The sequence below is a fragment of the Drosophila melanogaster genome, chromosome 3R, assembly GCF_000001215.4.
Source record: "Drosophila melanogaster chromosome 3R".
Lineage (NCBI taxonomy): Eukaryota > Metazoa > Arthropoda > Insecta > Diptera > Drosophilidae > Drosophila > Drosophila melanogaster.
The window spans coordinates 26634880-26650452 of record NT_033777.3 but is presented as its reverse complement, the minus strand read 5'-3'; the positions used below and the strand labels follow the sequence as shown (position 1 = coordinate 26650452).

General features: G+C 42.9%; 4 protein-coding genes and 1 long non-coding RNA gene across 5 annotated transcripts in view, besides 1 other annotated feature; 2 read left to right on the top strand and 3 right to left on the bottom strand.

Moving 5' to 3' along the window:
- The window catches only part of beat-VII (beaten path VII), a 36685-nt gene extending 31514 nt beyond the window's left edge, over nucleotides 1-5171 (top strand). Inside the window, exon 9 of the mRNA NM_170283.4 lies at nucleotides 929-5171. Coding sequence (NP_733162.2) covers nucleotides 929-1119 — 191 coding nt within the window. The 3' untranslated portion in view covers nucleotides 1120-5171. The remainder of the gene's footprint in view (nucleotides 1-928) is intronic.
- Nucleotides 5172-7346: 2175 nt separating this feature from the next.
- Nucleotides 7347-7669: a mobile genetic element.
- A 1729-nt stretch (nucleotides 7670-9398) lies between these two features.
- On the bottom strand, nucleotides 9399-10428 carry TwdlD (TweedleD). Its single transcript, NM_143235.3, has 2 exons — nucleotides 10364-10428; nucleotides 9399-10298 (listed from the first exon to the last, which is right to left on the bottom strand). Exons 1-2 carry the CDS (start codon nucleotides 10376-10378, stop codon nucleotides 9543-9545), a joined length of 771 nt encoding a protein of 256 aa, NP_651492.1. The 5' UTR covers nucleotides 10379-10428; the 3' UTR covers nucleotides 9399-9542.
- Nucleotides 10429-10937: 509 nt separating this feature from the next.
- lncRNA:CR46233 (long non-coding RNA:CR46233) lies at nucleotides 10938-12648 on the top strand. Its single transcript, NR_133463.1, has 2 exons — nucleotides 10938-11000; nucleotides 11356-12648. It is a non-coding gene; the product is annotated as a long non-coding RNA:CR46233 (long non-coding RNA).
- A 247-nt stretch (nucleotides 12649-12895) lies between these two features.
- TwdlS (TweedleS) lies at nucleotides 12896-13765 on the bottom strand. Its single transcript, NM_143234.2, has 2 exons — nucleotides 13686-13765; nucleotides 12896-13625 (listed from the first exon to the last, which is right to left on the bottom strand). The coding sequence occupies exons 1-2, from the start codon at nucleotides 13737-13739 to the stop codon at nucleotides 12993-12995; spliced, it is 687 nt and encodes a 228-aa protein (NP_651491.1). The 5' UTR covers nucleotides 13740-13765; the 3' UTR covers nucleotides 12896-12992.
- A 689-nt stretch (nucleotides 13766-14454) lies between these two features.
- Nucleotides 14455-15568, bottom strand: TwdlR (TweedleR; the record flags this gene model as incomplete). Its single annotated transcript, NM_170282.2, has 2 exons — nucleotides 14455-15468; nucleotides 15524-15568. 2 exons carry the CDS (start codon nucleotides 15566-15568, stop codon nucleotides 14536-14538), a joined length of 978 nt encoding a protein of 325 aa, NP_733161.2. The 3' UTR covers nucleotides 14455-14535.
- Nucleotides 15569-15573: the final 5 nt, after the last annotated feature.

Genomic DNA, 15573 nt, shown 5'->3' with positions numbered 1-15573 from the left:
AAGGGGGGCGTCATATGTTTGCCGTTTTGTCTACGTTTAATTTCCATTTACTCCTCTTTGGTAACTGAACAGCAGGCCAAACAAAGGTTAATTTATATATTTTTGTCGGCTTTGTTTGCCTACGAGCCGGTTGTTAACACTAACGTCCCAGCCAGCCAAGTCATTGTGCCTTAAGTTGTAAATTGCCCCGAATTGTACAAAATAATTTACACATTACCAGGCCCCATGACTCACGATGGTCGTTGGTCGTTTTCCCCTCTCAGCCCCATCGCACTTGGCCAGCGGCAGCTTCGCAGTCTTGTCCTTCGACCTCTTTGCCGGCCGAGTGGCTGCCAACTGTCACTTGTACCAAGGGGCGTATGCGTGTTATTTATGTTGCGTGAAGTGCGTCATTTGTTTGGGCCACTGCCACTTCGCAGCCAAGAATGCTTCACTCTGTAATTGTTTCTTATGCCGCCCTAAGGGGCTGCCATCAGTTCGCTTATGCGAAAAGTTTTTAGCGCTCAAGACTTCTTCAGTTTTGTTTTTTGGCCCGATCAACATGGCGACCTTTTCTGCGGTTTCGTGCCTCGTTTTCGACGGTAAACCATTTCGGCTAGATAACTTGCGAGACTTATCAGTGCTCTGAATTATTCATTTTTGTGGGCACAAACTTTGCTTACCAAATTGATTTTTTGCTTTGTCTGTGACCTCTTATATTGTCAGGGTTATTCATGTTATTTTAGTGACACTCTGTTTTCTTAATTGCTTGGTATGATCTAAAAAGTTTACATTCAGTATATACAGTATATACTAATCAAATAAACAGTGAATAAAATAATTATGTACAAAAAACCTTACCTGATACTTTAAGTATTTTATTTAAGTATTCCCTGTTATATGTCTCACATTTTAAAAGTGTACGTGTCTTTTCATCAACTTTTTGCAGTTGAGGTGGAGCGACAATTGGCCTCCTCTACGTCGACGGCTTCGCCGAGCATCGGAATGGCGGCGCTGGGCAATGGCAACGGACATGGCAACGAGACCTCCGCCGGACGGAGGGCACATGGTACGGTAGTGACGCACTTGTGGTCGCTAGCCCAGCTCATGCTGCTCGTCCTGCTGCCCCTCAGCTACTAGATGGCACCAAATGGGGAATGCAAGCGAACGGAGGAGAGGAGAAGACCACCGACATACTCGCACAGAAGGTATTGTTAATGCAAAACCAAGGGCAACCACATCATCACCATCCCCATCCCATCAAGGACAAAAGCAGCAGAAAAAGCAGCAGCAGGGAAAAAAAAACAAGTTGGATTTTTTGTAAATTGTACACCGCATTTTTAATCTATTTCCCCAGCATGAGCTCGATCGAGCAGCTAAATTAGTGCAGCTCAAAGAGGGCAAAAGAAAAAACCAACAATGGACTAAGAGAACATTTTTAGCATTTGTGCTCGCCTTGGTCGGCCAATTTAAATAGTTCACATGTAAATAACTGCAGATGACCGAGAAAAGCGGGCGTGGATTTTCTCCCTATTTTTTGTGTGGCCGCAATGCCAAAGAGAAATTTTTGTAATTAAGTTGCAGTCGGACGGGAAATGGGGTAGAATGCTTTCAGTCCGGCCATCGGCCACTTGTTTGTAGTCCGAGGAGAATTTTGTATAGCTAATTGAACATAAGTTTCGGGATAGGAGGCGACTGCAACTCAGAACAAAGAAACCAAAGTTTTTGCGCTCTGTCAAGGTCAGTGCGTCAAGGGCGTGGTGCTTCGCCCACTGATTTCAACCTTGTCAGATGCTTGGGAGAAGGCACAGCCCCATCCTGCACCAAAAAAAAAAAAAAAAAACAAGAAACAAAAAAAACCCAGAGAAATTCAAATCCCAAGTAGCCAGAATTGATTGAGGCTATCGTTTTTAGGCGTTTCAAAGCAGTCGCTACGAAGCTTGTACCTAAAATGCATGATCTTAGTGCTGTAGTGCATACCAAATCGAATTACAAAAAACACTCAAAGGAAACATATTTTTTACGGTATTGTAGCGCTTGGGCTAGTCCAACGGATAGGGATATAGGGATGTGGCTAACTGAGGGTAGGCTAAGATTAGGGCAATTGAGTTTAGGAGCCAGCAGTACCGTAACCCGAATGCCCCGTACCAAAGTACCCCCGGAAATAAAACGTTTAAATGTAAAATAATTAGACAGTTAAACCAAGAAGCTTACAGAAACAATCAGTGTTGAAAACATTTTTGAGAAAACAACCAAAACAAAATGGAAGAAGGCGGAGCGAAAAATAACACGCAGAACCCGAAGGAAAAGGAACCGCAAGAGGCGCAATCTGCGGCGCGTGGTGACCCCGAAAATGGGAAAGGGTCACCACCGGAGGGTTAGTCTCGTAATGGGTCACCCCACTCCGGACCGACGCTTATTTATTTATTTTCATTTTGGAGCCTTCATTTTGGGTTCGTTGTGTGTAAATGGTTATCGTTGCAATGGTTCGTTTAGTGTGTAGTTAGGAAAATATTTGCCGTTGCGATTAATTGTTTTCATTAAGATTTTCCTTTCCCGAATTTTTTTTTTTTTTGTTCGGTTGAGAAGCGGCTTAGTCGCATTGCTTAACAATAAGTACGTATGCATTTCATGTGTGTATTTAGGAGGATTATTTTCGAGTGCGCTTTAAGTGTCTATGGCTAAAGAACCATTTTAACACGTAGCATAACAATGTAACTATGTAAAGCAAGATGGTAGCAACCACGGAAAACCCGGCAAAGTAAATATATGTAAAGCAATTAGTGGGCTAGTCAATACTCTCTAAAAATAAAAACAAAGATGAAAACCAAAACCAAAAAAAGAATATATATATAAATGATTGTCTGTACTGTGTGTGTAATTAGGCTTCTATTTTTGACTTCTACTCGACGGCGAAATGCAAAACCAAACATAAATTAAGTATAACAACTAAACCTGCTATGTTCTCCAACAGTTTGAGCAAGCGAAATCCGTTAAAACAAACCGATAACAATTAACAAAGAACAATTACAACTGCAAATTGAAAAATCTTGCCACAGTTGAAACATTTTCCAAGGGTTGTCCTCATTGTGAGTACACGTACATGTAGTTTCTTGGCCAGTGAAGGCGGATGAGTACACCAACTGGATAATGCTTGAACGAACTACGACAATTTTTTATAAATGAAATATACTTAATTATGATAACGGTGACATCACGTATAAATAATTGAAAACAAAGTTCATATTATGTATGAAAATATGGCTAAAATGTCTTATGCAGGTATTGACGTCTTCCTATGCTACGCTGTCTATTATTAACAGAAAAAAAATTGATTACATTTATAAATTATACATTACGAATAGGTGTGCATGCAAATTTACTGATTGCATACACTAAGAACTAAATAAAAAAGTAAACCGAATAAGTAAAAAAAGATACACTTATACACAAACAAATGTAAATGCTTTAACACGAATCGATAATTTATTCCTACTTTAATTCAAATCGGTAGACTATATCGTTTTAGTAATGATATGATTATGGTATGCTAATTTCAGCCATTATTCAATTTCAGATGATTTAATTTATGTAAACTTATACGGGAGCTATTTCCCAGTTAGTTATGGGTTTGTAAATCACTCGTACTAGTAAATGTTTCCCACCAATCTATGAACAAGTGCAAACACCCTATCAACGCATCACTCTCTACACTCGCCAACACATCCGCAGTTTTCCCGAATACCTTTCCTAAATGTCATACACTCTCTTCTTCTCTATTTGTCTGTATAAATATGCAAACTGCGTGTTGTCTTCAATTCAGTCGTCTGTTGTCTCAGCAAATATCCGCATGATTATGCATAATTGGCCAAGGACATGGATTTACTTTATCCCAGTCACGTCGCTAATTATGCAACCTCTATCGAGCATATCTATGTATGTGTATCTATGTAAAAACTCCATATAGGTGTCCAGTGCAAGCGAAACGCAAGAGGATGATATTTATATAGATCAAATAAGAATACATTAAGTGTCGCAGCAATTCGCAAAACATATCATAAATGTTGTAACATTTTCGGATCCCAATACAATGAGAGCCCAGCCTCTCGAGTCGGATGCCAATTAACATTTTTCATGCCTAGCATATGGTATTTGCGCCGATTAATTATTATTATTGTTTGTTGAGGCTTCTCCAAGTCATATACATAAGTGGATATTGACTCGGCTGCCATGGGGTCTCATGTTGAAGTGGAAATGACATTATAATGAAATGGGAACGCATGATATACAAATATGCACACAAAACGCAAACAATATATTTAAATGTTGTATTTTGATAAGTCGAAAGTATTACGATGATGTCAGATGGCCAGACAAAGACATTTTGTCCGGAAATCAGAGTCACATCTACCTTTATCATTTCTCTCACATCAAAATCTTCCAGTCACACATATCATTGCGTATTGAACAAAACATGAAGTTATACAAAATATATATTGAAATTATGTATACAACAAGACATAAGGAAAACACATAAAAAAGCGTGTATAAAAGATATATTTATAGAGAAAAGGCATGTTTATTAATTTTAGACACTTACACCACAAAAAGCTTTAACTTTTTGTTCCCATTGTTTATCGAACATAAATATAATCGCATGCACAAATCACGTGGAAAATATTTGATATTGAATTTTGAGCCTAATTTGAATTTCCCTGATTTGTATTGTATAAAATGTTTTCAGGTCTAAGAAATTGTCTAGATAAATAGCATTATTGAGGCTACTAATCTAAATAAACTGAATATTGAAGAAACCCAGACAAATTGAACTCGATAAACGTAAAGTAAATATTTATTTATAGATACAGACATACCAAGCGAGCGATACAATTGCAAAAATTGCAACCTATGCAAGACAAACGCAGAAAATAAATTTTGTGGAATATGTGTATTATTATTATACTAAGCCACGAATATTTATATGTACACTGAGCAGCAGACAGAATTAAGTGTAAAGTTTAAAGTGTAAATTAACAAACGAAGAACAACAATTACGATTACAACTCAACCCAAATTATGGCGCCTACTGCTTGGCCAATCTACTACACTGAAAGGGATATACAGCATATTAAATATACATACAGAAATACGAATATTTGTGGTAAAGAGAACGAACTAAAAAATAAATGTTGAAAACAAAAGGCCAAAAGCGTTTCATTCAAGGGCCAGTTAAGAAGCACACGCCTGTAAAAACAGGCCGAGCAAACAAAAGACCCAAAGCTGGCAAATGTAGAAAAACACAACGAAGTGGCAGCCATACAATAAAGGGGGTTTTGTGAAATAAAATGTTTTTTTTTTTTTTGGTGGTTTAGGGGGTCGAGAGACAGGATTTTGCGGCCGAAGAGCCCACAAGTGCGTTAAACAAACTTGCGAAACTTTTCGTTTGACGAATATCCTTTTAATCCTTTTAAATGTGCAGGGAAATTGAGGGAGCACAAACAAAGGACACATAAGGTCAGAAGTCCTAACGAAATGGCCAAGGGGACGGGCCGCAATAATCAACGCAAGGATAAACCAAGGAGTAAATGGTGAGTCAAGGATATCTCGGCCCTAAAACTCATCCTTACGAACAATAATGCCCAAGACACAATGGCCGAGTTTTTCCTTTTTTTCCCCTGCCTTCATCCTTCGTCCCAGGACACCACAAAGGTGCAACGAGTCCGGTTGGCTCATTACGGAATCAAAGCCCTGTACACATCGGTGGGGGTTACGTGGGTGTGTGCCTGGTGACAGATGCGAGCTATCGATTCCGAATTTGTGTGACAGACATCAGGGCATCGGGACAGCTGGATAGAGGATGTCCTGGGGCGAGAGGACGAAACGACAACATTGCATGGAAATGAGCAATTAACGCCTGGGCCATCGTTAGGCCGGACCAATCTGGCTATCGACGAATCAACAGATTCTCTCTTCGACCATCAAAAGGGTTTCAGATTCCAGTCTTGATTAAGGTATAAATATTAAATTAGCTAGTGGCGCAAGCTGGCAGTTCCTTGTCCTTATCCTTATGCATATCCCTAACCTATCTTTACTTTCGGCTTTGCGGTGGTCGTGCTGCTGCCTTTGCTTTTGCCGCTAATGAGGCATGGCCATGGCAAGCGAAGGAGTCAAACAGGATGTGGTTTGTTAAGAGGCTCGTTCGCTGCTTAATTATACATGGCAGCGCCCAAAAGTCGACTAATTAATATGCAGCAGTCGAGCAGCGGAGAGTGGCTCGGTTAATGAGCCAAAACTCGCAGCATGTGTGCCAACTTTCGACAGCCAGTGAAGCGCCGTATTTACAAACAGCACAGGGAAATGATGCCGATGCCGATGGGCGAATGTCGACCAAATAACTCAATTTTCATGGAGTAGAGAGCCCGCCTCTTTAGTTCGCGGGAAATACCAATAAACACTTTTTGCAACAAATCCCGAACTATTGCGCAGCAAACCGCAGCAGCAGCCAGTGCAGCAGCAGGAGTAGCAGCGACAGGCGCAGTACAACTTTTTGACAGCGACAACATGGCGTACAACTGCCAACTGCAAGTGCACTTGGGTGTGGTACCTCAACCTGCTCCACCGACTCGGCTTTTAGCCGGGTTTTGGCTCCGGTCCCTGGCTCCCTAACTCATTGCCACCTGCATGGGCGGTTGCCAAATTAACAAAGGCAAACAACTTTGTTGCACTTGCTTTGGGCAAAAACAATGGAGTCGGCTGAACTGAACTGTCTCGAGCACATTTCAATTTGCGCTTACCGAACAAAGTTGCTGCCTTGCCTGCATGCGGACAAATGTCAAAATATTTAGTTGTACAGCCAAACTTTCCCTCCAAAAATTGAAAAGAAATATTGGTTAGCCCGTGGGACCGAAAGCAAATGCCCCGATTCTGCCGGAATTTGGCAAAAAGTTTCGCGTTGCGAATTATATCGGAATAACAGTGTGTATATATATTTAGCTGTTGCATTATTTGCCTGTGAATTCGGCAAGTATTTCTGTGTTTGGCTGGACAACCGCAGCTGTCAGCTGGCAAGATTGAAATGGTCGAGGTATTTGCAAATGTTTCCATAAAAATTTATTTATATTTATTTTCCTCCCCCCTACCACAAAATGGGTTTAATCTCGAATAAATCCATACGTAACATTCATCTTCTGTGTATCCTTGAACTTACAACCTCTATTTTTGAGTTTAGAAAATTAACTTTGGTTATCTTGTTAATTGAAATTAAAATTTCGTGTTTTCTGTGCGAACATCGCACTAATAATAACTCAAGCCTAAAAGTGTGCTATGTTTTTTTTGCTGCCCAACCAGTTGACAACATTTTTTTTTTTTTTTTTTTTTTTTCATATTACGATGATGTTTTTATTATTTGATCAACGCACTGTTACCCATGCGGCAACTTAATTTGATCTGCTTAAATTATTTTATTTTACAATGTGTCTTGGTTACTTAAGACTAACAGATTTTTAATCCTAAAAATGATAGGGAGATTTATAATAGTTGATATAACATAGTAATTATTATTTATTTGATTATTCTAATGAATTTTAAAACTAAGACTTTCTAGGTCAAAACCAGGTTAGGGAGGTCATGAGGGTGGTGTCGCTTGAGTCTTCTTTTGACTCTAGTCCGAGGGTCAGCATTGACCAAGTTGACAACATGGCGTATACGCGAGTTTTTAACTGCTTTGAAAGCATTTAACGTCTACACTCAGATAACAAAAATTCAAGTTCAGCCGGGATAATTGTCCAACGTTAAGGCAACGCAAATGTAATATATGCATACTTGCATTTTTTTAAATTCCCTCTTCATGAATCCCTTGAAAGGTGTCTTCCCTTCGTTCCGCTAAAGCCTTTCAGCTTTGTGGAAAAACTGCTGATATCTCTGGGCGTCAAAGAGAAGCTTTGCACACGGGCGACACTTGAGAGTGCCGTGAATGTCGTTTTAATAATTTATTTTGTGCGCACAGCGGGCTGCTCATTAACACAGAAACACCAGCACAGCAAACACACACTTGCAAATATGTTGGCCCACACGCACAGGACACGCACTTGGCATTCTCGTCGTCGATTCGGTCGGCTGACTGCTGCATATCACCTTAATTACAGGCAGCAGTCTGGGCGCAGTCAGACGGCAAATGGCAGACAAGCTAACAGCGTTTATGGTGCCCTAAATTACCAGGACCCCGGATCCCCTTGCCACCCCAAACCATCCCGCATAGCTGGCATATTGTCGCTGTCGTTACGCTTTAGCGATTTGCCACTGTACCGCACAAGAGCAACGGATTCAGTTTGCACTCGACTGCTGATAAGCGTGCGATTCCTGCAGGGCCAAAAGACAGACACACACACACAGACGCACACACATCCTGATGGCCATGAATACATGCACCGTTGAGTTGCGTTTATATCGGGCTTATGTTACGTCTAAGTGAAATTTAAGGACTCCACTCAACAACGTTCCAAATCCTCAGCATAGTTCAGTTTCGGGCCATGTGTGCTCGCATCTCGCATGATGAGTTTGCCATTCACGGAAGCAGGAAGCCATCAAGGCGCACACACACTCACACGGTAAAATCTGCTCACACCCCGCAAAAAGGGTACACAATCACACTCAATGAGTGTCGCCAGCCGGCAGGACACAGATCAGGAATACAGGCAGCTTTCACCTGCAACAGGACGTTGCCACTTATTCAAACCGCAACGGGCAGAGCGGCTGAGCTGGCAACAATAAGTACCAGTGACGTGCTGGGAAAGTGGTAGTTGATTATTAGCTTTGAAAACCTGAAGCGTACTTGTATACAATTAGCATGAAATTAAGCTTGCAAACTTGGGGACCACCAGCTAATATATATTGTACATAGCAAATGCTTTTCATATAGCATATACCCATAATAGTTTGGAAAGTTTCCTTGTACCTAGCACTCACCTAGTTTTCCCATCACTGAGAGACACCGATTACGAGCAGGCTTACAAAGAGTGGACGGATACTGTAACCGGGTCTAGACCGGGCCATTTTGCAACCACTTCATTTCGAATCTAATAACTCCAATTACAAATGGCGGATGGGATAAAACCATTGTGCATATGCCGGAGAATCCATGACTGTGCGGGTGCGGTTTCGTTTCAGTTCCCGGGAGGCAATATGAGTGGGTGTCATGTGGGTGGCTCAACTTGTTGCTGGACTTTATGACATGCCAGCCGCTTTATCCAGGCTATTATTTCTGGGATTTTATGTGAAAGGACAACGCACGAATGCGCAGACAGGATTTGCCCGGCAAAAAGAGAAACTCGCACAACGGAAAGGTTCGGTTCCGCAGCATGGAAATGGCCGAATCCTGCAATTAGGCTGCAAATGAGTTTTTCAGTTCACATCGGGAATTTGTCAGCAAAACAAATTTTATTCCTCTACATGGATACTTAAAAGCTAGTTAACTTGCACGTGATGGGAGTAGCTAGGTGTTTTCTTTTTTCGATGCGATATTCTGGGATAGGAAGCGTTACCGTTGAAATTTCACTTGAGACCATTTACTTGACGCGGAAACGACGCAGATTGGGTGGCAGGTAATCCTGGCCAGCCACCACATTGGCGGGCAGGTACTCCGAGCTGGGAGCAGCTGCAGCAACGGCTGGGATGGCAGCAGCCTGGGCTGGAGACGAGGCAAAGTTCAGGACAGGAGCACGACCCTCGTTGGAGATGCGAGACACGCCGGGCAATTGGTTGTACTGGTTCTGGATGGCCAGTTGGGCATTAGCCGCATCCTCTGGAGTGCGGTACTTGACGAAGTGCACCTCTGGTTTGTTGGTGGAGCTCGTCTTCAGGGCATTCAGTTGCTTAGCCAGGTTGGACACATCGGACTGTTTGGTGAGAACATAGATGGCGGTCTCCTGCTGAGCAGACTGCTTGGCCAACTGGAGGGCAGCGCGCTCGAAGCCCTGATTTTCGGGAGTGCGAATGAAGACGACGCGGAGGTTCTTTTTCAGGGAGTTGGCGATCTGCTGGTTGCTGGCACCCTCATCGTACTGTTCCTCGGGGGCGGCGTAGCTGTAGAACTCCTTCTGGAACTCCTCTACCAAAGGTGCAATCTGGGGAGCAACAGGTGCTTCAATGGGCTGGGAGAGGACTGCTTCGCCACTCTGCACGGGCAGCACCTGCGACGGAAGTTCTCCAATCACCTGACCACTTCCGGGCAGGAAGGACAGACCCTCATCGGCATGTGCCACGGGTTGGTAGTTGTAGCCCAGTTTATCGGCACTGCAGCTCACGGCCAACAGACAGAGGACCTGCATGATGTTAAATATTAGTTTTATACTGTATTATTCGATTCCCTTATTTTCTAGACACTTACGATAAAAGCACGCATGGTGACTGGAAGCTGTGTACAAATGGAGCTGACAGGAGGAACTAATGCTGGGAGTTCAGCACAATCTGGCTTTTATAGTTGAAGACGCGGCACTGCATTTACCCCTCCCACGAAATAGACCCAGTTTTTGGCCAAGGTAGATAGAGAAATCCCCTGTTAACGAACGACCTTGCTGTCGCAGCGCTGTTGATTTGATTTCGATGCTATTCGACAGTCATTAAAATGCCCCACCGTTTAAATATGCAAGCGTATTCCCCGACCTAGGCCTATCGCCAGCCCGCGATCGTTTGTCTTGGCTTTGATTTTAATGCACTCTGCGACGGTTATAAATATGCATGGGATATCAGGGACTGTGATTGCAAATGCGGCGGACGCCAACGACACTGCTACATTATCTAATTGATTTGTGTTGGCTACGACAGGCCATAAAAAACACAATCTGGATGCTGCAGAGACGGACCAAACGGCAGCCACTGTGTTGAAATGCTCGGAAAATAAACAGCTACTGGCTTTGGCGATAATATCTGGTGGCTGGCGGTCACTGCTCACTGGATGGGATGCCAGTTGCCAGTTGCCAGTTACCAGTCGGCAGTTGGTGCTCCGGGTTGGCCAGCTTAAGCTGGTAATTATAATTTTCATAATTTTCCACGAGCTCGCGTTATCCACTGCGCAGCACGAGTCGAAAACGTCAATCTTTTTCGACGGTTCAGTTAATGAAGTTCTTTAACTAATTTAAACTTTTTCGGCATCGTTTGATGGCCACGGCGAAATAAGAATTTAAATTGTGGAATAGCATCTGTGTGGGTCGACGGGTCACCAAAGATACAAGAAAGAAATTAATAATTACAATCTTCGTTTGACAGTTCAGCTGGTATAAGGATAATAATCTTACTATAAGGGGATGACTTTTATCTGTATCTGCTTAATAGTATTAAGAATTTAAGCTGTGATATACCATATAGTTGTTGTGATTTCAGTTCCCAATGGATGCTTAAATTATGGGACTACCATTGATCGCACTACCATGATGACTCCACCCAGCGTTTGGCTGGCTATTAGCCGGGCCCGCTGCACAGCAAAACTCATACCAAAGTTGGTAGGCAAAAACAAAAAAAGAAAAAACAGCGCCAAAAATGCGCCTAATTTGGAGATGGCAAGCCAAACAAGCCAAGAGCCCCAAAAACGATGAAAAGATTGGAAAACACGCAAACTTGGCAGCTGCTGCTGCTGCTGTTGCTGGATGGAATCCGAGACTTGGACCTTGGACACACCTGTCCCAAAATTGCAGCAAGTCATGAGCTGCCTCCGGCCAGGATTCAGGATTAAAGCGCTTGGCTTCGTGTTCCCCAGTGTTTGGAGATACCGCGAAATAAAAAAAGCCACCTGAAGGGCAGTGCTTGTGGGTTGGCGGAGGATTGGGGAGCATTGTTGGAGAGGCAGCTTTGACGTGACTGGCAAAGTTTTTGGCAGGCGCCGCTAACGAGCGAAGCTCGTCCTCCGCCGCCCAGGATCTCATGTTGCTCAAAAATGCTTAAACTAAAACTTGCTCAACAGATTTGCGCTGGAAACTAGGAAAGAGAACAGCGGAGGGATCCTTTTTACGGCTGCACTTCGCCGTGTCATATGGCGCTGGCACTCGGGTGTAAGTGTGTGTTTGACCTTTGACACTAAAACAATTTGCAAAGCGAAATGATGTCAGCCCCAGTGTCCTGTCATCTCCGACCCCTTCTCCACATCACTGTTGTTTGCCGACTAGTGGCGTAATTTAGTTGAAACATTCTTAAAGTACCGCCTGTCGTAGAATCCTGCGTCCTGGTGGGGCAATGCAGGAACAGCGATTCCGAGTGGGTGGAGCGGTGGGAAAACTCCGCGCGCAGCTCATTAAAAAGTTTGCGAGTGACAACGGCGTCGGCGACATTTGCTTAAGAAAACATTTGGCGTCGGGAGTCGGGAGTCGGTTAACAACACCTTAATGATTATCTAAGAGATACTTTGAAAATAATCCACAAAGTGTGTGGGACAGAAGCTCAGAAGTAAAGTGTTCCGCTCTTGGGCTGAGTAATTAATTATTCATAATAGCAGGCTATAGATAAACAACCACCTTCGCCATAACAACAAAATGTTTTTTGATTGAAATTTAAATTAAATTTGTTTACAAGAATTCCGAGTACCAAGTTGTTGAGTTATTTATGAGCAGCTATGATATATTTCCGAATAATAATTATCAGAAATAATTTATCCTATTAAATGAAAAGCTCTTAGCTCACTATTGGGTAGAATTAATAGAAATCAGTAAAATTGCAGAAATTCAAAATAATAACCGACAAAATTAAGCGAAATCAAAAGGCTAACCAAACAAAAAAACAGTTTCTGCTTCTAACGTCTACTAAATTATTAAAATTAAACTTTCCATTGACGTAGTAAATTTCTGAGTATCAATTTCCATGAGTATTTAATGAAATGGAATGATTAATAAACATAAAGTTTCCACAACTTTGTGGCTATATTTATCTATTTAATGTTCAGGAACAGTTCAATTGATTTTAACTAATTAACAATTAATTTAAATAACCTTTAAACAATCTTTGGGACAAGCCTATAGGTCATAGGTTAACTAACGTCGTTTACCCGGTGGCAGATATTCCCGAAATAGCGCCTGCAACTTGGCCGTTTCCAATTCGCTTGCCGGCTCATGCGTCTCGTAGTAATCGCTGTCCTTTGGCCTAATCTTGAAGATCACTGGGGTCTCAGTCGTTTGTGGTTTTAGTTGCACAACATCGGCTTTTTCTATAGCATGGCTAATACTGTTTCCTGGCAACCGATCATAATCGCTTCTTAAAGCGCTTAGTGCTCTAGTAACATCCGCCGGCGTTCGATATTTTACGAAATGTACTGACGGCTTTTCAGATACCTGCTGTTGTATCGCAGCCTGCTGTTTGGCCAGAGCATCTGCATCTGCCTGCCGGTGGAGCACAAAGATGTCCAGTGGATTATTCACCGCCAGTTGCTTAGCAGTCAGTGTAAAGATATTCGTCTCCGGGGTTCGAATAAACACCACCTGTTGTGGTGGGGAGAGCACCTTGGCCAATTCCCTGGCTGATTGCCATGGAGCCACCTGATCATCCTCCGGCGGAGCCGCATAGGTAAAGTATTCCGTGGCCAGTTTTCCTCCAGATGACACTTCGTTTTCAGCCGGCAGGTAGACTTCTCCCAAACCATGGCAAAATCCAAGAAAAGTCCATAGTAACTATAAGAAATTCAGTTAATTATTCTTCAGTTAAGACCACTTTTCCACTTTCAAACTTACCAACAAGGAGAGCATGGCTGCGATATTCCGCACTGGCAATGGGTTTTTAGCCATTTTTACCGCTTGAAGCGCTGTTTGGTTATAATCCAGTCCCAGCAACAAAACCATCCTTATATACGACACAAACAAATAGCAGTTCGAAAGTAAGCTGACTTCTCGGCCGCGTCGCCTCTCGTTATGATTTTATTTTATTTCGCATTTTTGCATCTGTTTTCCTATAAAAGATTTCTGCAAACGTTTGCTCTGGTTTTGTGTGTTTGTTTGCCTGCTCCGATTATCCATGTTAATGTCGTTCAATTTTGAAATGCTAATTTTCTGGCTTTGCAAGACCCGAAACAAAAGCGAACTCCATATACCCCACTTAAGAGTTTTGTTGTGCGTTTGACCTGATGCCCGGCTTGAACTTGAATTTAATTCGCATAAAATTTACAAATGAGCTCCCAATTTGAATTAGTTATAAAATATTTTCATATACTATTGGGTCCCCATTGTTGTCGCCTGTCATAGTCAAAGCCATTTGTTTAGACTACCAACGACTTACACCTTCGCAGCTCCACTTTCACTCGCCAGGTATTTTTACGACCGACGTTTTATGGCTACTGATTTGTTAATTTACACGTCATTTTGATGTTTTTGCAGGTCTGTTCATTTTTTTCTTCAAGCCTAGAGTCTCGCATCGCTGATAAGCCGCTTACCGAAATTAACAACTTCAGCTGAGATCGTAGGCCGAGTAGAAGAAACACAAATTCATTGATAGATAATGGGCTTTATTCGCAGCTATAACTAGTTACCCCTTGGGGCAGTCTTATGGCACTAATTTAATGTCTTAATTTGGCAGAAGGTGGCCTATTCAGAGCCGCAGTCGTTTCCCAGGGTTGGCCGAGGGAAAGACCATCCTACTTCCACGCCTATGTCGCTCGTTGGCCCGAAAGTCAACGCGCCTTGATCTCGCAGAGCGGTAGTCCACACCGGCATTATTATAGTTTCCGGTTAGATCCTGCTGAGCCTCGGGAACAGGTGGCAGATCAATCTGTCCAATGGTGGAAACTCCAGCTGAAGATCCAGCAGCATTGTAGCCCTGTGAAATGGAGGAGTAACTGGGCAAGGGTGGCAGATATCCGGACTGCGGCTGATAGGCGGACTGTTGAGGGGATGGCAGATAACCTACTTGGCCAGCTGGATACTCTTCAGATGGGGCATCCTGCTCATACTGTGGCTGCTGCTCAGGGTAATATCCCAAGGAGGATGCTTTTCCCGGCTGGGGAATCGAAGATCCTCCGCCGTATTGGGCCTGAATATATTGTTGGGCCTGAGCAGCTTCCTCCTCCGTCTTGTACTTAACGAAATGAACCTGCGGCTTATGTTTGTGGTGTGCCTTAAGGGCACTAAGTTGGCTTGCCAGCTCATTGACATCCGTCTGTTTGTTGAGCACGTAGATGGCCGTCTTATCCTCACTGGTTTGCTTCGCCAAGGCGTTTAGAGCACCCACCACCGCCTTATTTTCCGGAGCCTTGATAAACACCACTTGCAGGTTTTTCTGGGCAAGGGATGATAACTTAGTTTCCGCTAAATCCACCTCCTCCACGGAATCGTAAGGAGCCTCGAAGGCGTAAAAGTGCTTGTGAAAGTCTGCGTTCTCCTGGTAATGATTTCCCGGTTGACTGTGGTATCGTTCATCACCCAAAACTGCTTCGTTTCCATAGCTATTCACAGGTCCTCCATAACTGTTTTGCTGATACTGGTAGCCCAGTTCGGCAGAGCTGCCGGCCAACAACGTAAGAAACTAGGACAGATTTTATGATCTTATGCAAGTCTTGCAAATTTTCGGATAAACTCACCACTATCCCCAGCATGATATAACCAATGTGAAGAGCAAAAAACATTTAAC